At 44.4% G+C, this 24,572-nt stretch overlaps 1 protein-coding gene across 3 annotated transcripts in view; it reads left to right on the forward strand.

Annotated features, from left to right (window-relative positions):
- The window catches only part of CDH13 (cadherin 13), a 1,001,991-nt gene that overhangs the window by 724,335 nt on the left and 253,084 nt on the right, over positions 1 to 24,572 (forward strand). Inside the window, exon 7 of one of the 3 annotated variants that reach the window (XM_072819442.1) lies at positions 8,329 to 9,400. The exons of the other annotated variants lie outside the window; for them this stretch is intronic. Coding sequence (XP_072675543.1) covers positions 8,329 to 8,417 — 89 coding nt within the window. The 3' untranslated portion in view covers positions 8,418 to 9,400. Of the gene's footprint in view, positions 1 to 8,328; positions 9,401 to 24,572 lie in introns of those variants that run through there. 3 annotated transcript variants of the gene reach the window in all.

Below are 24,572 nucleotides of genomic sequence, written 5' to 3' on the forward strand. Positions count from 1 at the left end.
GACTTGGAGGAAGGTTGGTCGAGAGGAACCAGCTTCCTGTTGTAAGATAAATAACTAGGGATGTGATGAGGACTATAATAAACATGCTGTATGATACATAGGAGAGCTCTTAAGAGAGTAAATCCTGAACTCTCATTAAAAACAAAAAACAAAAAAACAAACAAACAAACAAAAACCAAACAAACAAAAATAAATAAATAAAAACAAAAAACAGGGCAGCCCGGGTGGCTCAGCGGCTTAGCACCTACCTTCAGTCCAGGGCATGATCCTGGAGTCCCGGGATCGAGTCCCACATCAGGCACCCTGCACGGAGCCTGTTCCTCCCTCTACCTGTGTTGTGTCTCTGCCTGTGTCTCTCTCTCTTTCTGTCTCTCAAGAATAAATAAATAAAAAGCTTTAAAAAACAAAAACAAAAAACAGAAATCAATTCTCCTGTAGTCTCTATGAGCCTAGATTTCTAGTCTTTGGCATCTCACTTTTACCAACTGCTCTTTTGAAGTCTTTTAGGTTAGGATCCGCTTCTCACATCCTCCTCCATCTGCTCGTGGTGCTGGCAGAGAACTGTGGTGGCCACGGGGCTCTGGCTGCAACTCACGTGCTCTGTGATCTTGTGCAAGTCATTTATCTTCTGTGTGCCTTGGTTTCCTCACCTGTCAAATGGGTACATTAATGCTGGTACCAACCTTGCAGGGTGGTTTTACAGGGTAAATGAGCTGCTGCAGGGAAAGTGAAGCTCACTCGGGCTAGAGCGTGGTGTGTGGAAAGTGCCGTGTAAGTGATGAGGTTTTTTTTTTAATTATTTTATTTTTATTGTGAGAAGACCTTTAATACAAAGAGCATTCAACACCTGAATTGCTAGTGGATTAGAGACAGATGGTTTCTCCCTCACTGTTCATCACTAGGGAGGCACAGATCAATGTCACCCCAGCTCTGTCCCTAAGTCTAGTGGGAAAGACAGATGTGAATACAGCCCACTGTGATTGATGCTTTGCCAAGGAGATGGACAGAGTGTGCAGGGAAATTATGTGAGGCCCAAAAACACGCCTATGAGACCCACAACCCTAGATGTTCTGTCTCAGGCATTTGGAGTCTGTTCTTCCAAGACTGAGCCATTGAATGGTGAGGAGCATGTTCTGTGAGTCAGATTTCTATGGGCTCTTGGGTTAGACTAGCAACATGTGACTCAATCTGTCTGGGCCTTCGTTTGCTCATCTGTGAAATGACCAGAGGGGCAACTTTCTTCCAGGTGGGATCCTCATGACGATCTGTACAAAAGATAGTATCTGATTCATTACAAAGGCTTCGTGTATTTTATAGGAATGCCAAAAACAGCCATATCTATCTTGATCAAATCGAAGAAAAAATTTTGAAAACCAAATTCTGTATTCAATTCGGTAGAGAGCTTATGGCATAAAACAGTGGTTCTCAAACTTGCCTGAACTTGAGCATGATCAGAAGGGCTTTCTGAAATCCACATTGCTGAACCCCAGCCCCAGAGTTACCCAGTCTGTAGGTCTGCTGAGACCTGAGAATCTGCATCCTCAAACAAGCTCTGAGGTGATGCTGGTGATGCCTGGTCTTGGGATTCCGCTTTGAGAAACGTGGACTTCAAGCTATCCCATGCTTCTAACACAGAGAAGAACCCCTTCTTATTTCTGTGTCTCTGCCCTCTATCATTTTCAAACCTGAAATTTTTATGTTTGAGGTTAATTTAAAAAGGAAGATTTCAGTGCATCTGGCGTGTATATAAATTGGATCCAGCTCAGGGATTTTGCTCTTCCGTTTAATCTTGGCTTGTCCCTGTAGATCCATGAGTGTCAGGGCTGATATTTCTGATTCCCTATTTGTGCCAAAAGGAGGCTCATTTGCCCAGCCAGTCCTGATGTCACACACCCTCCCCACTGTTCCATCACAGGACAGGAGACATTCCAACAGGAGGTTTCAAAAATAGGATTGCTCCTAAGAGTAAAGAAAAAACATTTCTTTGAAATATTTTCTTAAAAGTTAATGTTTAGAATCAATCTTGTGACAGTTGGTTGTATGCCAATAATCAGGTGAGGCTGTTTCCTGCTTTATTGTGCTCGGGATTTAGCTACACCTAATCAGTTTCACAAAGCCTTGTTCCTACATAAGATGATTCATTCCTTCATTTACTCATTCAGTTTTTTCAGCAGGTGTTCATTAACTGTCTACTCAGTGCCAAGCTCTATACTAGGTTGTGAAAATAGGAATAAAGATAGACATTCTGTAATCAGGCAGTAAGGAAATTTATAATGGGTTTTCAGTTGTCTAAGGACAAAGGCATTTATGATTTTTGTTTCTTGTGGCACTGCACTTACTTGGAAAGTTTTGTATTTGGTTGATTCTGTGGCTGTTATTTATTTACACAGGGGAGGGGGTAGTATTTACACCCTGCCCAGCAATTCTTATAAGTAATAATATATAATAACTAGGTTCCTTGGGTTCCCACAAAGACGAACAAGGTATTTAAGGAAGCTTGCAATTAAATAGAAAAAGTAAACATATATCTGAAAATATATCTGTGATGCAGAACAATAGCAGTGGCTTGTGGGGGAGATAATTTCTCTGTCTGAAATGCTTAGGAAAGTCTTCCTAGGCGAGGTGATATCAGGGGTGGGTTTTGGAAGGGGAAAAACTTGTTCTCACATCAAGTGTTAAAGTCCATTCCCCTTGGGGCATCTGGGTAGCTCAGTAGTTGGGTGTCTGCCTTTGGCTCAGGGCTTGACCCCGGGGTCCCGGGATCGAGTCCCGCATCAAGCTCCCCACGGGGATTCTGCTTCTCCCTCTGCCTGTGTCTCTGCTTCTCTTTGTCTCTCATTAATAGATAAAAAAAATCTTCAACAAAAATTAAAAAGAAATAAATGCATTCCCCTCATGTGGTTCCAGGATTGCCAGCATTTCACCAGACGGAGTTGCACTGTAGTAGAGGGCTCCCATCCACGGCTGAGAAACCCATCTCTGCTACTTTGTAGTGCAGTGCCTTTGACCAAGATCACTTCATTTTTTGAGCTTCATTTCTCATTCAAAAAATAGGAGTAACATTACAACCCACACAGAATTGTTAAGAGAGATAAAATAATATTGGAAAAGTACTTAATATAGTGCCTGGCACGCTATAAGCACTTAATAAAATTACAGTTGCTTTAATCATTGTAATTACCGTAGCGTTGATGGGTGTCGCAGGACGCAAAGTCAGTTGAGTCAGGTTCGGGACATGAGGCCAGTTTACAATATGCATGTCTAATGGTGGGGTCTTCAGAGGCTTTCGGACACAGAGGTGTGTTGCAAAACAACCAGAGGAAAGTTCTCTGTTGTATCCCCAAGCACATTTGAAAGGAAACCCTTTATCCATTGTACATCTGTCAGAACTGGGGTTCATAGCCCCCCAGGTAAGCCTGGGAGCTTCATTGCATTTATACTTCATGATTGTCGGCCTACCACAAATCTATGCTTCCAGTTCAAAATGGCTCCACGCTGCATGTGCTTCCCACTTTCCCAGGCAAGGCATGTGTGCAGGTGCCTTCTGAGGACCTGGGTTATAGAGATCTTCTCACCTTTACTTTTGCGACTTTATCTGCAGTGGCCTCTGAGGCACTTGGGCATGCCAGTGTAGCTGTCTGGGGAAGAAACTGATCCAATCCAAGTACTTTGTGAAACATTGGCAGATGCTCCAAAAGAAGCCCCAGTGGGCAGCTGCACCCATGCAGAACAGGCATGGGGTGGTGGTGGGGGGGGTGATGATCCATCAGAGGAAAGGGTATCTGCTTTTTTATGAGATTCACCGGAAGACACCTTTAAATTATATACATTTCTGGGCATCATTTGCATGTGTCTGAGAACATTACTCAAAAGAAAGCTGTTTTGTACGCGTGCAACACCCTCCCAAGTAAGTCCTGAAGAAATCAAATCAGCAGTTTGACTCACCTTTTCTAGTTCTAAAAATACCTTTTCAGGATAAATGTGAGAATTCAGCCCTAACTGTCCCACTCTGACATTGCTGTTTTTACATCTTTTCTTCTGTGACCACCGACATCCTGTATACGTCATTTTATATTTTACTTTTCTACCTACTATATCATAAGCACGTCCCAGATTGCTGCCCAGTCATTATAATTACAACCTTTAATGACTACATAATGGTCCATCAAGTGGCTGAACCTAATTTATTTGCCCATTTTCCTGTGGTTGAACATCTCAGCCATTGATCGCCAGTCCTTCTCAGCTGCAAAAACTGTATTTTAAGAAGCCATATGTGGAATTGGAATATGTTTTATTGATTCTTTTTTTTCTTAAATATCTAAAGTAGGACATAATCACCTGCAGGTGACTCCTCTCAGACTATAATAATGAAAGCCAAGTTCTCATCATTATTGCCTCATGCCAAATTCCCTGTGTCTGGTCAGAGGTAATCTCTGTATGGGCTTGATTTCTGTCCTTCTAGACATTTTTGTCCACATTTACAAACAAAATGGAAACATTGTGTATATATGGGGTTATACAGGACATAGTGTTTTTAATTTGCTTTTCGTATCACTTACTATGGCTCAGTAATATTTCTTGTTGCTGCATTCAGACCCACCTTGTTCTTTGTCCCCACCACATGATAGTCCACGAGGTGGGCAAGCCCAGGGTTCTTCATCAGGCCCTCTTGGGTGGAAAGTTAGGCTGCTCACAGCATGCTGTCACTACACACAATGGTGCTGAGTGTCCCTGGATCTGCTCTGGGTCCTTTGAGTTCCTCTCATGGTGATAGTTCCAAGAATTCATGTTGAAATCCCCCACCTGGGGAGGTTTCTTCTCTTCAGCTGCTGTAAATAATGATAAAATGAACACTGAAAGCAGATCATCCTTTCCTCCCCACCACCTTTTCTTCTGAATTTCATGGGAATCAATGAATGATTGGAGTAGGATGAAAAGAACAAGGAGTTAGGGACACTTTTGTGATGCATGCCACCAACTGTTTTCCAAAACTGGTTTTAGTACCTGCTAAAACCCGTGTCCTAGGGAGCATCCACTTTCAGAGCTCCCCTGCTCTCCACCCAGGACTCCCAAACAAATACCTATGCATCCATAAGAGAATCTGTATTCCTTATTGTACAAACTGGCTTTCACTGCTTTTCTTCAAAATGTGATGCAGGGGCACCTGGGCGGCTCAGGCAGTTAAGCATCTGCCTTCAGCTTAGGTCATGATCTCAGGGTCCTGGGATGGAGCCCCGAGTTGGGCTCCCTGCTCAGTGGGGACTCTGCTTCTACCTCTCCCCTAGCCCCTCCCCTGGCCCATGCTCGGGCTCTCTCTCTGTCAAATAATTTTTTTAAAATGTCTGATGCATTTTCCAAGCCAAATAATGCTAATAATAGCAGTAGCAGCAGCTAACACTTGCTGAGTGCTTTCTATGTAGCAGGTGTGATGGTGATGCCTTCGCAAATACTTGGGCTTATATAATTTTCAAGAGTGACCTATAAAACAGGAGCCATTCTTCGCTTGTTTTCCCGTGTGTAAACTGATGCTCAGACAGGTTCCAGAGTTTGCTCAAGGTGACAGACCTAGTAGGTTATGGACTTGGAACATGAGCCTGGTTTTTCTGGCTTCAGAGCTCAGCTTTCCCATCCACCTGCAGTACAACCCAACCCACCTGTGACCCCTGAACCTGCCCCTAATGGATGGAATTGGGCATTTAGTCAACAACAAATACTTCCTGAGCATCTAAAATGCAGGAAGCCTGGTGTGAATACTAGTCTGCCCTGGGGGTCTGGGATGCATCTCCTACCCTACTCATTTCTCCAGTATTTGTTCATTCATGTACTTGTCTCTCTTTGGCTTTCAGAAGCCATCCCTCCCATCCCCAGGTTTGGATGTGTACTCTAGCACACTCTTTTCTGGATTTTCTTTTCTTCTCTAAGCATTTGCCCTTCCATTTTCCCTCTTGGGAGCTCCAGCTACCACTATAAGATCTTTCATTTGCCATTCACTGTTCCCATTTGCATTTTCCCCCAAAAGCCTTCTGGTAGCAGCACATCTCTGGATGGCTAAAAACCTCCAGCTTTGCAATGTGTCCCTCCACAGAATCTTTTCCGTCAGTGGTAACCTGCTCTTCAATTGTCCTCTGTCACTGTGGAGTACAGGCCCAGGGCAGCATCCCTTCCTGTCAGCAGCTCTGCTTTCCCTGTGGACAAGTCTCCTTTCCTTCCTCTGTACTAGCTGGAAACAAACCACTAATTGAATTTCACCTTTCAGAGCTCTGAAAAAAATGACAGGCTCACGCCTCCAATTAGTTTCTTCGACCGTGTTGAGGAAGGAACATGTTACATCCTCACAAACACAGCAGGGCTCACAAACACAACCTCCACCATTGCAGGGAGGCTGCAGTCATTTTGGGCCTTTCCATCTGTGCTCCAGCGGCTGGTGCTGGCTTGTTCAGAGATTGGGCGGCTGCCTTCCTTCCTGCACCTGGCACTGATGAGGAGCAGACTATGCGCTAGGCACCGGGTCCTGCTGTACACACAACTGCCACCAGGGCAGACACTCTCCAGAAACCATGGGGCAAAACAGGGAAGTCAGGATGTGGCGGTTCCAGTTGTCTTGAAAGTTTAACTACATCAGAGGTTCCAGGGCCATGGAAAAAGAGAATGATCAGTTGAGAGCAGTGGAGCCCTGTGTCAGGAGTTGGGGATACAGAAAGGAGTCCACACAGCCCCTGACTTGGGGGAAACCCAAAATCTGGTGAGAAGCCACCCAAGTGATCAGTTTCAGTGGGCTGAGAGAGTGTGAATGTGCCGGGAATGGTGGCTTCATGGAATGGGGGTTCATCCTTTTGTGGATTCAAAGGCAGCTTCATGAAAGCATAGACACTTCAGTCACTTTCAAGAGTTTCCCAAGTAGGCTAATGAGAGGAAGGACACTCAGACACTGGGAGGAATATTTGCACCAACCCACAGCAGGGCACATTCAATGCATAGTGAGTAACTAGATGTATTGCAAATACCCGTGAGAGAATCTGAAAGAGCCAGGCCGGGAAATCACAAAGGTCCTGGTAAGGTCTGATTTGGCCTATGGGTTCCATGTCATTGGTGCTAGAAGACAGAGGATGTGCCAAAGCACCTGGGCACGAACCCCACCTCTGCCACTTACTAGCTGCGTGGCCGTGGCAAGCTGATAGTAACCTCTCCAGCTTCCTCATGTAGTCAATGGTGTTGGTAACAGCACACACTGTGGGGTGTCCTAGGGATTAAATCGAGCAGCACACCTGAGACCCTCATCATAAGGGCCAGCTTCCTAAGTGCTCAGTAAATATTAGGGATGATCATTATTAGCAATATTGTTAATGTCTATTGCCATAGCAGTCTGTGAGGCAGAGTGGGCAAGACGAGCTTCGAAGCAGGTAGACCTGAGTTCGAATCCTAGGTCTGCCTTGTATGGCCCCTGGGGCTTGTCACCTAATCTCCCCAAGCTTCCCTCACCTACTCTGCCCCTCAATTAGGGAAAGTAGGTGTCTGCCAGCTAGCCCCATTCCTGGCACAAAGAGTTTCAATAAATGACAGTTGTTATCATGACTACCCTCTCCTCCTCCTCTTCCTTCTCCATCATCATCATCATCATCATCATCAGTCTTATCCTCAACAAGGATGGCCTTATCATCATCATCATCAACATCATCATGTCTTATACTCAACAAGGATGTTCTTACCAGTAACAGTAAGCAAAGGTATAGCAGAGGAGGACTATGTTTTAGAGGAAAGAATGTAGGGCTTGATCTGGGGAAGAGGAACCCAGTAGGCCAGGCCAAGCCAGTGGTTGCCAGACCTTCCACATCTGAAATACCTGGGGAAATGTCTTAAAACACACATGCTGGGAATTCCCCCCAAATTCTGATTTGACAGGCCTGAGGCAGCACCCCGAAATGTATGCTTTGACATATTCACCAAGGGATTTTGCTTCTCAGCTGGTGGAAGGTCTGAGAGTCCTTACTGGACAGAAGAGTGAGGCTAGCCTGGCCTGGAGAAGAAACAGAAAAGGCCATTAGAGGTTGAAACTCTCCCACCACCTCCAAGCCCCAGGGTGCATGTTCCTTCCCAGCCCTACCCAGCCAGCAGCTTCAGGAACCCGGGCGGGGGAGGGGGTAGGTTACCTGCAGGCCTGTCCCTGCCACATCTGCTCCTGCTGGATCCTGGCAGACACCCAGACCTGCTTTCCCTCTGGCTCTTGACGCCTGGTTTTTTGGGCTCTTGCTTTGCTGGTCCATCTACTTAACTGTTTACTTTTTTATTTTATTTTTTATTTTTTAAAGATTTTATTTCTTTATTTGACAGAGAGAGAAATGGGGAGAGAGAAAGAGAGAGAGAGAACACACAAGCATGGGGAGTTGCAGCCAGAAGGAGGAGCAGGGAGCCTGATGTAGGGCTCCATCCCAGGACCCGTGGATCATGACATGAACCAAAGGCAGATGCTTAACTGACTGAGCCACCCAGAAGCCTACTGTCTACTTGTTTATTTCAATCCTTTAAAGGGCCTGATTAACTTATGCTTGTGACAACAACTCAAAACACAGTAATCCCACCCCAGCACTTCCCATCATCATCACGCTTGGCACTGTGTGCATTCTCTCTGGGCATTCTCCCTTTCTTATCTGATCATACATCTGTAGAGACAAGAGACAGGGCTCTACTTTGTTTAGAGTTGATTTCACAAAACCATGGAGTTATAGAATGCAGTTTATCTTATAACTGGTCTCCCCTCACTCTCTCCCCCCTAAAAGTTATGGTCATGTTTCCATGACAATTTAAATTTTTTCTTTTTAAAAACAGCCCTGTAACACTGTAATGCACTCATTTCTCATTCTCAGGTTTCTAACTCTTTTTTGAAACCTGAGTAATCAAATATGGGTCTCATTTGTGGACTTCCTTACATACTGGCACCCTTCCACCCTAATGGCTAGATTCCCCATGACAGGACTATCTCTTGCTGACATTTAGCCCCCTGATCCCAGACCCCAACACCATCACATCTTCCCCTGACCCAATCTGGGTTTGATGAGACCTCTGTGTTACACTATGGTTCAGCAGTGAGAAAACAGCTGCCAGGGGCTGCCCCAGGATAGTATTGAAAAGTGAAAATGTCACCATGCAAAAGCTGTATTTACAGACTACGAAGTGACCATTTTTCATACATTGTTTATTTTTATTTTACACCTCTCCTGTCAATCCCAATATAAACTGTTGGTTTTTTCTCCCTCATAAATCTAATTTGAATACCACGGTGGCCAATAGCAAATCTCTCTCTCTTTTTTTGAACACAGCAAAATTGTGTTCCCATTTCACAGTTTTATTTAAAAGGGGTGGGGAGAATACTTATCGTAATAAAAATAACAGAACTCAGAAATTCCACTGGCGTTTTGTCCAAAATAGATTTTGTTAGCATTGGGATGTGGCAGTACTATGGATAAGAAACCCATCTTGATCACCTGTTTCCCCTGAAGGAGCTCTAAAACCTTTCTTCTTGGCATGTGTTCCAATGGGAGAGAGGACAGAGGAGACATGATTACATTATCGGGCAGAAACACATGACTATAAATAATTGACTCTCTCATGTTTCGTGAGCCTTAACCTCGTACTTCAGAATGTTTATTTCCTTTATTTCAAAATGTTTATTTACTTTTGTCCATTGACTTTAATTAATTTTGCCTTTGGCTCATAAACAGGTAAAGTTGAAAACTTTTATATTTGCATTTTTATTTTGAAGCAAGCTAACTAATTAAACTTTTCAATTTGGTTTCACTGTGCTGCGCCAGAGCTGTAGAAAAATGGCTGACCATCATAGATTTGTGACCATTTTACTAAGGAAGAGGGGGAAGAAGCTTATGAAAATTATAATGGTTTTATGGAAATGCTGAAGAAAAAGCCTGCATTAAAGGTCTCTATGCCACAGGAAGAGAGACAAGCAACTGAGGTATAAAAAAGGAAGGTTCTAGAAACTACATAAATGTGAACTTCCCTTGAATTCTAGAAAAAATGTAGGATGAGTTAATATAAAAATGGATCATGAGCATATAATTTTCAGTAATGTTACTCAACTGGAAAAAAACAAAAACAAAAACAAAAAAAACAAAAAAAGAAGTATACCCAAAGCATAATGTATGTTGACTTCAGTCTAACTCCTGACAAGTTCTTCTATGAAATCTTAGGAATTTTTTTAAAATGAGAACACCATTTTTTATTTTTATTTTTTTTAATTTTATTTATTTATTTATGATAGTCACACACAGAGAGAGAGAGAGGCAGAGACACAGGAGGAGGGAGAAGCAGGCTCCATGCACCAGGAGCCCGACGTGGGATTCGATCCTGGGTCTCCAGGATCGTGCCCTGGGCCAAAGGCAGGCGCTAAACCGCTGCGCCACCCAGGAATCCCACACCATTTTTTAAAAGGTAAAAATTCAAGACACTATTTTAGAACTCACAACTATATCATCAACTAATCTTTGACAAAGCAGGGAAGAATATCCAGTGGGGAAAAAAAAAGACAGTGTCTTCAACAAATGGTGTTAAGAAAACTGGACAGCCACATGCAGAAGATTGAAACTGAACGAGTTTTTTATGCCACGCATGAAAATAAATTCAAAATGGATGAAAGACCTAAATGTGAAACATGAAATTATCAAAATCCTAGAGGAGAACACAGGCAGAAACCTCTTTGACTTCGGCTGTAGCAACTTCTTGCTAGACACATCTCTGAACAAAAGCAAAAATGAACTACTGGGACTTGATCAAGATAAAAACTTGTGCACAGCAAAGGAAACAGTCAAGAAAACTAAAAGGCAACCTATGAAATGGGAGATGATATTTGCCAATGACATATCTGATAAAGGGTTAGTATCCAAGATCTATAAAGAACTTATCAAACTCAAAACCCCAAAACCAAATAATCCAGTTAAGAAATGGCCAAAGACATGAATAGAAATTTTTCCAAAGAAGACATCTAGATGACTAACAGATACATGAAAAGATACTCAACATCATTCATCATCAGGGAAATTTGAATCAAAACCATGATGAGATGCCACCTCACACCTGTCAGAATGGCTAAAATCAACAGCACAGGAAACAACAGGTTTTGGTTAGGATGTGGAAAAAGGGGAGCCCTCTTGTTGAGGAGAATGCAAACTGGTGTGGCCACTCTGAAACACAGTATGGAGGTTCCTCAAAAAGTTAAAAATAGAACTACCCTATGACCTAGCAATTACACTACTGGGTATTTACCCAAAGGATACAAAAATACAGATGTGAAGGGGTACATGCCTGCCGATGTTTATCGGAAGCATTATCTACAATAGCCAAGCTATAGAAGGACCCCAAGTGTCCATCAACTGATGAATGGATAAAGAAGATATGGTATATATAAAATGGATTATTACTCAGCCATCAAAAAGAACAAAATCTTGCCATTTGCAATGACATGGATGGAACTAGAGTATATTATGCTAAGCAAAATAAGTCATAGAAAGACAAATACCATATGATTTCACTCATATGGAATTTAAGGAACAAAATACATGAACATACGGGAGGAAAAAAAGAGATACGAGAACAAACCATAAGAGACTCTTAACGATAGGGAACAAACTGATGGTTACTGGAGGGCAGGGAGGAGGGGGGATGGGCTAAACAGGTGATGGAGATTAAGGAGGACACTTGTGATGAGCACTAAGTGTTGTTTGTAAATGATGAATCACTAAATTCTACTCTGAAACCAATATTACACTATATGTGAATTTAAATAACTAACTAGAATTTTTTAAAAAATGAAACAACAAAAAACAACTTAGAGAAGATATTTGTAACACATTTATTTTTTTAAGATTTTATTTATTTATTCATGAGAGACACAGAGAAAGAGAGAGGCAGAGACATAGGCAGAGGGAGAAGCAGGCTCCCTGCAGGGAGCCCAGGACCCCAGGATCACACCCTGAGCAGAAGGCAGACATTCAACCACTGAGCCACCCGGGTGTCCCTATGTGTAACACATTTAATTGATAAGAGAAAGTAATCAGAATGTATGAAGAATTCCTAAACTCAGTAAGAAATTTAAAAAAAAGAAATTCTTTTTAGAGATCTGGAAGATATAGTCATTTCACAGAATAAGAAATGTAAGTGATGAAAAATGCATTAAAAATCAGTTCAAATTCATTGGCCATCGGTGAAATTCAAATAACAACTGCAATTAGATGTGATTTTATGCCTACCTGATTGGTAGTGAAGTGCAAACATCGGGCCCCTCATCCACTGCCACTGGGAGCATGAGTTGGAGCAATGGCTTTGAAGGACAGTCTGTCATTATTTCTGCTGCAGTTGAAGATGTGGTACCTACTCCTAGGTCTGTACCTGCAAGACACTTTCCTATGTGCACCCGGACACATGGAGGCAGGCTGTTCCCCAACACCATGGCTAGCCATTGCAAAACCAGGGAACATCTGTGTGCTCACTAATGAAGCGAACAGAATAAATGACAGCACAGTCATCTGGCCAGCCACGCTGCAGCACCGACAGCTGATCTCCAGAACATACTGTGCCACAAAAAACAAAACAAAACAAAACAAAAAAACACAATTTGCAGAAAAATATATATGGTACCATTCCAGTTATAGAGAATTCAGAAATGCAAAAAACAAAAAGAAAAGAAAAGAAAAGAAAGAAAAGAAAGGAAAGGAAAGAAAAGAAAAAAAGAAAAGAAAAGAAAAAACATTTAGCGACAGATAAGGAGTAAAACTATGGAGCAAAACAGTGGATTAAGAGATAAAGAAATCCTGATGGAGGGTGGGATAGAGGGGAACATTCGAGGCTCTGGTGGCATTGTACGTGGTACTTCCTAAGCTGGGTGCTGGGTAGAAGTGTGATTGTATTGTCTCTTGTGCCAGCTGTATGTTGTATGTGTATGTGTACACATATGTGTGTTTGCATATATTCCTGTATATGTAGGAAATAATCCATAATTTTAAAAGGAGAAGTATGGGTTAGATGACATTTGTCGGGCACTAATCTTATCTCATTCAGCATCTGTATCAATAACTTATCAAAATCATGGATCATACAGAGTAGATGAGGGCTAGCTAATATCTCAGATAACTGAATCAGGTTTCCTAAAAATCAGGGACACAGTGCGATCATAAACTGATGATTTCATGTCACAGAAATGAGTGTAAAGTCTTTGCCTGAGATTCTTCAAAGCCAGTCACTAAATCAAGGTGAGATCCTCTATGTTAAACAGCAATTCATGTGATAACAATGTTGGGGTCTTAGTTGATCGCAATCTCAAAAGAAATCTTCTGTATAAATATCTGCTCAGAGAATGATTTCCCTCCCATACCCAGCAAGGGTCAGTCCGCATTGCATTTTTTGCTCTTAGCACCTGAATTTGAATAGGAAGTTGACAAATTGCAGTAAGTTCGAAGGATGGTGCCTAGTAATGAAAGATATATCAGCATACAAGTTTTCAGTCCATCAGAGGAGGATTTGGAAGAGCCAGAGCAGAACTACAGGCTTCCAGAAAATTGGTTCCAGCTCAATGTGCGCAAAACCACACTGATAATCAGAGATGCTGAAAAAAGCAATGGGCTTCCTTGTAAGGTGTGAGCTTGGGTCCCTGGAGTGTTCAGAGAGAGATTGGATAACTCCTTCTTCCTTCAGTTGTGCTTAGTAGGTGGACTCCTTGGCTCCAATGTCCCTTCTACTTCATGGCTTCCATGAGTCTAGGAGAATAGCCAAAGAGAAGTCACAGGAGGAAATAGGAAGCCACTTTGGTTTACCCATAACTGAGGGGAAAAGTGGAGCACACAGGGCAGACGCTCAAGTACAGTCCCTTGCACACCTGCCCTGCAGTTCCTACAAGTGGCAGTGAGCATCCTGCAGATGAAACATTGATCTGTTTGGCAGGACCCATCTCTGCTGACATCACCCCTAGGAAAGGGGCTGCTATAATGTGGCTTCCAGCCTGCACAAGGGAAAGAACAGGGGCTTGGTTTATTGCTTCTCACGATTATGTCCAAAACAGGCTGTCCAAGGGTACTTCTCCCTGTCACTCTGTCTCTGAATTCTGACAGAGCAGAGCAACCACTTTCTAGAACATTGGCAATGGCAGTGCAGAGGGAGAGACAGCCTGGCACATTACACAGCATCTCTTACCGCATCCATTCCAAAGGGACACACCTTCTTTGTGCTCACATGTCATAAGCCACATCTAAACCCAACAGAGAAGGCGAGGACAGCCCTTCCATGCACCAGAAGGAGAACTGGAGGCATCTGTTGACAGCAGGAATGGCCACCACATTCAATATGGCAGGATGGGGAGGGACAAGTCTGTGGGGAGAGCAAATGAGGGCTAAACAGAGGCCAGCTCCTGAAGGTCCTTTATGCTGTGTTCTAGAATTCTTACTATACCCAGCAAAATCCATTGAAGTATACTGAGTCTGGGAGTGACACGATTGCTCATTTTAGAAATCGGATATGGCAACATTGGTTCCACAAACACACGTGATACAAAGGAGATAAGGTCCCCATTGCATCTGGTGAAGGGAGGGGGAATCAGCAATCAGCAATCTAAACAGCTGATATCATCCCAGATGGTGGTTAAGTTGTAGGAAGAAAAGATGGGATAATGGCTGGAGCCTGGCGGAGAGGGAAGACGGGCTCACGGCCGTCGGCGAAGAGAGAGAAGTGGATGCAGTAGAAAGTTCGCAGGAGACAGGAGCAACAGAACTGGGTCATCTCACCTGGTTGAGAGCGTGAGTGAGATAAGATAGGCCAAGGGCAGGAGGCTCCAGGAAACAGTAGTTGAATTTAGTTGGAGTGGCTCCTTTGAAGCATTCGGTCCCCATGGATGTAGATGAGACATCAACCCTTTTCAGGAGTGGGGAACAGACAAGCCACGCAACTGGTTTATGAAGATGGAAATTTCCACAAGGGCTTATGTAAAGACTCAAGTCAATGGGAGCTGCCTTTTTATTTTATTTTTTTATTTTTTATTTATTTATTTTTTTTGGAGCTGCCTTTTTAATTGATAAGAGCGACTCAGAGGTAAGGGGAGAAGGGGATGCCTGATGCTCATGTGGCCGTAGCGTCAGGGCCGTTCTTGGGAACACCGAGCAGACCTCCCCACCAGCTAATCGATGGTCTGCACGTGACCTTGGGTGCCTTCCTATGGAACAAGAGGATGAGATTAGAAGCACAGATGCCTCTCCTGCTCCTCTTTCCCCCCTCTCTGCCTGGCAGTCGGGAAAATCCACAGCTTTATCAGCTGAGGAGGCATCTAACAAACTCTGCTCTGCCCCCTGCAGGCCCCTTCGGCACCGTGAACGTGAACACCACCGGCTTGGTTCTGTGTACCCCCCAGAACCACAAATCCTGCAAGTGGAGGGCCCCCAGTGGTAGTCTGATAGCTCCTTCTCCTACAAGGCAGGGTTCCCTCCTGACACCCCAAGGCAAGTGGCCTTCAACCCACACACACAGACACACATGCACACACACACACGGGGTCAGCAATGGTTGCTCATGTTCAACCTACACAACCATGTTCTTTCTTCCCCACGACGCATGCACTGGTCCTAACCGGGCTTCACATTGAATCAGTCCGTTTGGGTTTGAACATGACACCATTCGAGTATTAGAAGCTAACATGCCCCCATTTTAGGACACCTCCATATCAAGTTAGGTGAGTTCTTGTCTTTGTTTCTTTGTATCTTTTCTCTTTAATTCTTAAAAAGAAGACTTAGGACCCCAGGCAAGACAGATCCAATTCCTACAATTCATGCTCATATGGCAAGTCGCACTGTCTACACTGCCCACTGTCCCCTCTCCTCCTGACAGCCTCTCATGTGTCTCTTTCTCCGGTAGCCATGGGGACCAAGATGATCCGGGACTCCAGCCATGATCCAAGTAGGACAGAAGCCAAGGGTGGGGGTGGAGGGTTCTAGCCCTTTCCCTAAAACTTGTTCCTCAGTACCAGGAAGAAATCTAATCCATAGCAGCTGATATCCAAGGAGCACTCTTATCAAGCCCCTTGCACTCGATTAACTCTGAAGCTCTTTCTGCTCAAACGTTTTATGGTTCAAAGAGGAAAAAAAAAAATACACTGTGCACATTTTTCTTTCTCTAAAGATTGGGAAGAAATGCAGGAAAAGCTTGTCTTGTCCATGTTTTTATAAAAATATAAAGCATGTGTCCTCTGTGACAGAGCTATTTCTTTCCCTCTAAATCCAGCAGAGCCCATGATAGAGCTTAAGCATGAGCCAATGTCACACATTCATCTTCCTGAGCCACGATGCTCTGTTTCCAAAAAGATAACACAGCTTCCGCGAGATCAGAAACCTTGAGATTTAGGAGGTGGCCGCTCACGTGTCTATGGGGATTGAGCCTGGAAAATGTGTCCATCATTAGCTGACCCCAAGAACATGATTTACGGCCTCTGAGGGCAGAGGCCCAGCGGCAGTTCTTCACTGGATTAATTCTTGAGAAACTGATCCTGAAACATTCCTCAAGTGATAGATTCATGTGTTTTTCTCATATTTGGGGCTGCCCCCAGGCTTGCTGTCTGCCTCTGCCCGGCCTGGCCTTGGCTGTAGAGCATCTGTCTGGCACAGACTCCGAGGCTGATTCCACCAGCTGCTGGCAGCATGACCTCAAGCCAGTCACCACTGTCCCCTCACAGACAACATGGGGATGAAAACAGAACCTCCATGGAGGTCAGGCTGATGCTCTGGGGTTCAGCATGGCTTCCCCACATACTGAGAGCAGTCTGTGTGGTAGGCTGAATCGTGGCGCCCAAAGATCTCAGGTCCTGGCACCTAGAACTTGTAAATTTTTTTTTTTTTTTAAAGAAGAGCCTTTGCAGGTGCAATGAAGTTAAGGATTTTTAGATGAGGAGATCACCCTGGATTATGTGGTCAGGGTAGTGTCATCACAAAGGTCCTTCCAAGAGGCAGGCAAAGAGAGATGACACAGACAAGCAGAGAAGGAGGGGATATGAGGACAGCACGCGCAGAAATGCGGCCACAAGACAACAAATGCCAGCAGCCACCAGAAGCTGGAAGAGGCAGGGACTGGATTGTCCCCTGGACCCTTCAGAGGGAACAGGGTTCTGCCAACACCTTGATTTAAGACTCCTGGCCCCCAGCACTGCGAGAGAGTACATTTCTGTGGTTTGGAGCTGCTCAGTTTGGACTACTTTGTTAAGCAGCCCTAGAAAACCATAGTCAGTGAAGGCAGAGCCACGAGCATCACTGGGATACAAGCCCCGAGGGAACAGGAACCTGGTCACTGTGGGCACCGTATGCACATCTCCTGGGTGTTCAGTGAGAGAATTCAGATCACTGCCTCTCCACTTCTCCCTTTCTCTCTGACGCCTTGTTTAACTGGCTCCCTCTCCCCTTCTTCTGTCCCTGGTCAAACTCACTGCCTGCAGATAAGCCCTGATTTCTCACCCACTTGCTTGCTGACTTCTGTCTTCCAGGACCCACAGGGTGGGCTTTTCACTGTGCATCTTCCAGTAAAAGAGTTGCCCAGGATGTATGGACTGTGCAGGACAACCTCTCTGATGTTACTTTTCTCTCCTGAGATGAGCCTTTTGGATGCTGATACCTGCCAGATTTACTGGGCCATCCCTGGTGCAAGCATGTGTTTATGAGCTTAAATTCAGGAGAAGCAGAATGTCTAGGAGTCTGAAAGGCAGGGGTTGGTATGATTGGGTGCTCCAGACTTGCAACTCAGTGCTTTTCCAACATGGCTTGCAAATAGAGCCCCAAAGTTCCCAGCTCCTCCAAATGTCTAATGCACCCACTCTCCTAGCAGGAGCGAGAGTTTGCAAGCGCCACACGGATGCTGCTTTTCAGGCAGTAATACCTTTGTAGGCTCAGTACACAGGCAGGTTGTCCTGTGGAAGTTCATGCTCTGAAGACTTTGATGCTAAGTGGTCCTTGGGGCATCAGGGGGCAGACCTTCCATAGTGGGTAATGCGGGAGGAGGCAGTGGAGACTGTCCCTGCCCCAAATCTCAGCTGGGAGTCATGGACACTCTCAAGTCACCTAACACCAAGGGTGAGATCCACAGTGTTTCAGCCCCCGATGCTTTCAGACCGAGCAGCCTTGAATGTGGTTTTTGCCTGGTGCACGCATCACACATAGCTCTGTGCATAAGCCCCCCTGTGCCCTTCAGTGGGATGTGGGCCAGCTGAGGACCAGGGCTGTCCTCATCTTACTATCCACTGTCCTGTTGCAGCACTTTGGCCATAGAGTGGCCACAATAGAGCAGAGTGGAATTGTACAGAGTGTTCCCAATACATAGGCAGAGAGCCTTCTTTCCTGGGCTGGGGACAGCACTGACCCCATGAGGAAATCGTATCCAACATCTGAAAAGTAGGAGGCTCTTGAGTTGTGCAGATTATGAAGGGTATGCCACTCACTGCCATGGCAGCTGTGGTCTCTCCAAGCCCTGAGGTGACATGGGCCGGGGGGTGGGGGGTGGGGTGGCTATGAAGAAAGCCTTTCTGGGAGGTCAGGTTAGACTCACACCATTGTCATAAATCCCTTTTACATGTCCACGAATGGTCCCTGGGTGATTCTGCTCTGTAACAGGCAACTATGGAAGCACAAGATGTCCCATTTCAGATCTCCCAGGCCTTTTGCTATAGTGAATACACATTTGCTTGCACACTCACTTTCTCTGTCAGCCGTCTGTGTGTTCCCTGCTCCAGATCCCTCTGCCACAAAACAAGAGGTCAGAGTCAGGGAAGGAGATGTGATGATAGAAAAGCAGAGGCCGGAGATTCAGAGAGAGATAGGACAGTGTTGTGTCACTGACTTTGAAGGTGGACGGAGGGGCTAAGGAGCCAGGAAATGCAGGTGGCCCATGTGCCAGCACGGCGTTCCCTCTGCATGCCTTACTTAGGACATCAGAACCTTGGGCATTGGTAGACAGCTCTTTCGACTGGCCCTTTCCAGGGCTAGACTGGAAGTCTACAAATGGACCTTAGCCAACAGGAAGCATTTCAGAAAGGAGAGACAAGGCTATGGGAAAGGCTAAGATCAGTTTGACAACTTACAACGAGGGGCCATGTTCCATTATCCCTGAGCCACCTGGTGTAGGGCATGGACACTGAAATATTGTTGAGGCTTAATATTGAGTTAAGGGATCCCTGGGTGGCGCAGCGGTTTGGCGCCTGCCTTTAGCCCAGGGCACGATCCTGGAGACCCAGGATCGAATCCCACGTCGGGCTCCCGGTGCATGGAGCCTGCTTCTCCCTCTGCCTGTGTCTCTGGCTCTCTCTCTCTCTCTCTGTGACTATCATAAATAAATAAAAATTTTAAAAAATATTGAGTTAAAATGATGATCACCTTCCTTGTACTTGGTAGTGCACCTCTATTTATGCATATAGTCTACCTCTATTTACCTTAGTAGTCTACCTCTATTTATACACATTTATACATATTTATATGTAATCTAAGATTACATTGAGAAAAAAAGAACCATTTCACACTAATCTTGCATTCATCTAAGACTTCCCTCCTACTTTTTTTTTTTTTTTAATCAAAGCAGAGCCTCTGAGCCAGGCCTCCTTCATCTGGTAAAAACAGTGACATTCTCTAAGAACACAGAACCCTGAGCTGAATATTACAGATTTTTAACTCATTTCATCTACCCAACAACCCCCTCAGATGAGGACCATTATTATGCAGGGGAGCATCTGAGTTATGTACCTATTGGTGCTCTTAGCCTGGGGAGTAGATACCTTTGGCCTGTCCCCTATTTCCAAGAAGAGAACATTCCAATCTGGAAAGGCAGCATCATTAGGAGGCTGAAATGTGCACATGGGGAAAACCATTTAAAAACACAAATGAAATGAGAAAATATTTGTACAAAGGGAGCTGGATATTATTGGTTCTATTCTCCATTCATTTCGTGACTAAATATTTCCTGAGCACCTACTATGTGCCTGGCTCTGTGGCATTCGGTGGATTAAAAGGGTGAATCAAATGTACATCATTTAGTTTTATACGCCTAAGGTATTCCCTGAGTGGTGTCCTGACGGTCTGGAAGAGGTAATGCAGCTTTCAAAAGTGACATTTCACCGTGGAGAGAAATGAGTATGGTGCGTGGAAATGACTCTCCAGCTCCATGTGACACCAAGTGGAAATAAGCGTCAGGGAGAAGCTTCACCTCCCCTTCCCCAGGCTGCGAGCCCACACGTCCAAAGGGCTCCTTCTTAGATCTCAATCCCAGCACATTTAATTTCACATTTGTGTGACCCTGATAAAGCTCCTTCATCAAGTTTTATTCTTCATAAAAGATCCATTTCCCCAGACTCATAAAGTGACTCCTTCTAATTCAGTGTTATTTTATAAATACTTTCATTGCGAGCATCAATCACAGGCAGCTGACTTTCCAGCCATAAAACAACAGCTTGCAGCATCACCATGTTACCCAATATGTATTTACTTATCGAGTTGAAGAACACATGTTTGCAAAATCAGCAACGTTACAGCTCTGCTAGCAATTTGCCGGCACTTTCTTCCCATTGAACACAAACTCTCAAGTCTCAGCAGTGCCATATTTCAGCATCCCGGTTCATTTTTATCTTGTAAATGCGGTAATCACCAGCCCTCCCACCCCCATGCCAACCTCCCTGAGCCCCTCCATTGATCATGCCTGTGACTTCAGGCAGGTGATTTACGTAACAGGTGCAGTTCCAGGATCCTCGATCATCTGTTATGCATCACAACTGGGGGATGCAGGCCCTGCTTGTCCCTTGGGCACTCGATGTGGCTCCGAGATGCCCCAGACAAGCTCTAATGGGTCAGAGCAAAGGTGTTCTATAGCTGGTCTGCAGGGAGAGTTCTTGAAAATTAATCGTTCCACCTGCAAAATGCAATTAGAAATGCCTAAGCGACAGGAGCTGTGCTGGAGAGGAGTGGGAGGAACAGGCATCTTGGCCCAGCCTGGTGCATAACCTGGTCGATGGGCAAGTGATTTCACCTCCATCCACCTCCGCTTCGCTCTCCATAAAATAGGGCTAGTGAGTTGTTGGGCGAATCGTATGATTGAGGGCCCTGAATAGTCTTTCAAGGAGGTTAGCTCCTCTTCACTTTCATAGCCTTTTGTGTGCCCCCACTCAGCTGCTGGACAGCAGTGATCTTGAGCAGATTAAATGACTTCTCTGAGCTTCTTGTTCTTCTTTAGAAAAAGGAAATGAGCTAATTACCCTGGCAAGGATGTCATAAGAATTCCCAGGAAGCATGTAGTAGGTCCACAAGTTCATTTTCTTCTCTGTGGAATTTCTGCAAGACCACCTCAATCAGATCCCTATTTTTTTTTAATTTAAATTCAATTTGCCAATCAATCAATAAATAAATAAATAAATAAATAAATAAATTCAATTTGCCAACATATAACACTATATGCTCATTACATCATGTGGTCTCCTTAGTGCCAGTCATCCAGTTACCCTATCCCTTTCCCCCCCTCCCCTTCTACAACCCTCAGTTTGTTTCCCAGAGTTAGGAGTTTCTTATGGTTTGTCTGTCTTCCTCTCTAATTTTCCTCCACTCAGTTACCCACCTCCCTTATGGTCCCTTGCACTCTTAAATTCCACATATGAGTGAAACCATATTATAATTGTTTTTCTCCAATTGACTTATTTCACTCAACATAATATCCTCCAGTTCCATCCACGTCAATGTAAATGATAGGTATTCATCCTTTCTGATACCTGAGTGATATTTCACTGTATATATAAGCCACATCTTCTCTATCCATTCATCTGTCAAAGGACGTCGTGGCTCCTTCCACAGTTTGGCTATTGTGGAAAATGCTGCTATGAACATTAGGGTGCAGGTGTCCTGGGTTTCACTACATCTGTATCTTTGGGATAAATACCTAGTAGTGCAATTGCTGGGTCATAGGGAAGCTCTATTTTTAACTTCTTGAGGAACCTCCACATTGTTTTCCAGAGTGGCTGCACCAGTTTACATTCCCACCGACAGTACAAGAGGGTTCCCCTTTCTCCACATCCTCTCCAACATTTGTTGTTCCCTGTCTTGTTATTTTTAGCCATTCTTACCAGTGTAAGGTGGTATCTTATTGTGGATTTGATTTGTATTTCCCTGATGCCTAGTGATGTGGAGCATTATTCCATGGGCTTATTAGGCTCCCTATCTTTTACAAGTATCTGCAGACCAACTTTACACAGTGACAGATGTGTGCTCATTCTACAGGTGGGAAATGGAGGCTGTGCGAGCTTGCACATATTGCCCAGATCACAAACCCCGTGAGTAGTAGAGTACCAGAGTCTATAGATGTCTGGACCTACTTATTCCCAGGATTCAGTCTCCAGACCCCGTGCCAGACCAGTAGACCCAGAATCTCCAAGGGTGTCTTTTAGGCAACAGAAGTATTTTTAAACCTTCCTAGGTGATTCAAATGAGCAGCCAGGGTTGCCACACATGGTCCTATGCCCTATTTCCTCATTGTCACACTGGTGTGTGACCCACACCTGGTGGGACCTAGGTGTCCAAGGGAAATATTAGAACTGTCTAATTAAAAAGAGGAAAAAGGCGGGCTAGGATCTAGCTACTCAAGGCAGAGATGGGAAAGATGGCAGCTCTCTGGAGTCTAAAGAGTTGCAAGCTGGAAGATAAGTGTGAAGCTTGGGCAGGTCTCCCAGGGCAGGGAGTCCAGGGCCTAGGGAAACAGGTGCTGCCCCCTGAGCAGGTTTGACTTCTTGTGCTATTACGCGATGCTGCTTTCCTAATATGGATGAAACTGTTGAGGAGCCTAGAGTTCTGCGAACGGTGGCAGCTGAAGGCCTAATGATGGAGACAAAGGCCCCTGCACTGTGGCTTGGCTGGCAGAAGAAGGGAGCTCTGACCAATATGCCCAGGGCCCATGGAGCACCTCTGTGCCCCTGTATGTTTCCCAGGACTCTGGCAATCTGGCTCCTGGCTCTTGGCCAGGATGGGATGCATTGTTTGCAGAATGAAAATCCAGCGTCCCTTGTTCCACAATTATTAAGAATATCAGAATAGCAGAGCTTTAGACCAAGCACCGTGTCCATCTGAGCACAGCACCCTAGGGCTACTACACAGGTCCCTGGCCCATGAAGCCAGCCTTGCTTTTGAGCTTGCCTGGCTAATGGATTGTAGCCATTTCTGGCTGAAGCACGTAAGGAGGCTGCACATGGCTCTGCAACTCTCTGCCCTCCCCCATCAGGAAACCACTCAGATCTGGATTGAGAAATCACAACTGGGAAAGGAATGGCCCGTGAAGGGAGCCCCTGGATGGTCTGAATCCAAGGGAGAAAACAATCCATGTGTTAAGCCATTGAAATGTCAAGACGAGTTGTTGGGTCAGTCTAACCAAGCCTAGTATAGTCCCAGATCTTAAATAACAAACCTGTTTCACCTCTGCCCTTAAAGCAGATACAAATGATAAGGACAATAGGCCCATTGTTCAGAATTTACCTAGAAGTTTCTATGTAGTGCAAATCAGGCATTAATTATTTATGTTTCCTTTTCCACCTGCATCCTTCCCTCAAGCTGTGATGGAAAAGAAATGATGATGAAAATATTCATTCTTTATTTATCCATGCACTTACTCATTCATGCAGTCAGCAAATGTTTACCAAACTCTTACTACATACAGAGCATTATCGTGGTGCCTTTGTAGATCTTCATGCTGTGAGTTACACAAAATTTAACCAGAAAAACTAAGTGATGTTAATATTAGCATATTTTTAAACATTATGGCCTATATTTGCATATTCGATGGTATTAATATTTTAGCCATGTGTGGGAAATAGAGAAGAGACAGAATCCTTGTACTCAGAGAACTTCAAATCCAGAAGAGATTTCCAGGGACAAGTTGTTTCAGTTGTTTGAGTGCGAGATCTTAGAAGAACCATTACTTCCAGAAACATGGCATAATAATGCTAAGATGGGGTTTCTCAGCCTGGGCATCTCGGCATTAGGTGCTGCATATTCCCTGTTGTGGGGGTGTCCTGTGCATGGCAGGGTGTTTAGTTACTTGCATCCACCCACAGGATCCCAGTATCACACACTCTGTCCCACTTGTGACAAAAATGTCTCGACATTGTCTAATATACCTTGAGGGATAAAAATCACTCCACCACCCCCCCACCACCCTGGGACAACTGGGTGGCTCAGTTGATGAAGCATCTGTGTTCTGTTCGGGTCATGATCTCAGAGTACTGGGATCGAGCTCCACATCAGTCTCCTTGCTCAGCAAGGAGCTACTTTCTCTGCTTCCTCTGCTACTCCCCCTGCTTGTGCTATCAAATAAATAAATAAAGCCTTTTTAAGAATAATTCCCCCTTAAAAACCACTGCTCTAAGGAGGACTAAAATTACTTGTAAACAATCCCTTAAATTGGTTAAACAAAAAAAGAAAATACACAATTTCCTTTTGTTTTTTTTTTTTTCCTAGAGTTTTATAATAATATAGTTTCATATTTGAGAATTTTGGCTACTTAATGCAAATCCTATACAAAGATTTCTTATTTTG

Source organism: Canis lupus, chromosome 3 (assembly GCF_048164855.1).
Source record: "Canis lupus baileyi chromosome 3, mCanLup2.hap1, whole genome shotgun sequence".
NCBI classification, from domain to species: Eukaryota; Metazoa; Chordata; class Mammalia; order Carnivora; family Canidae; genus Canis; species Canis lupus.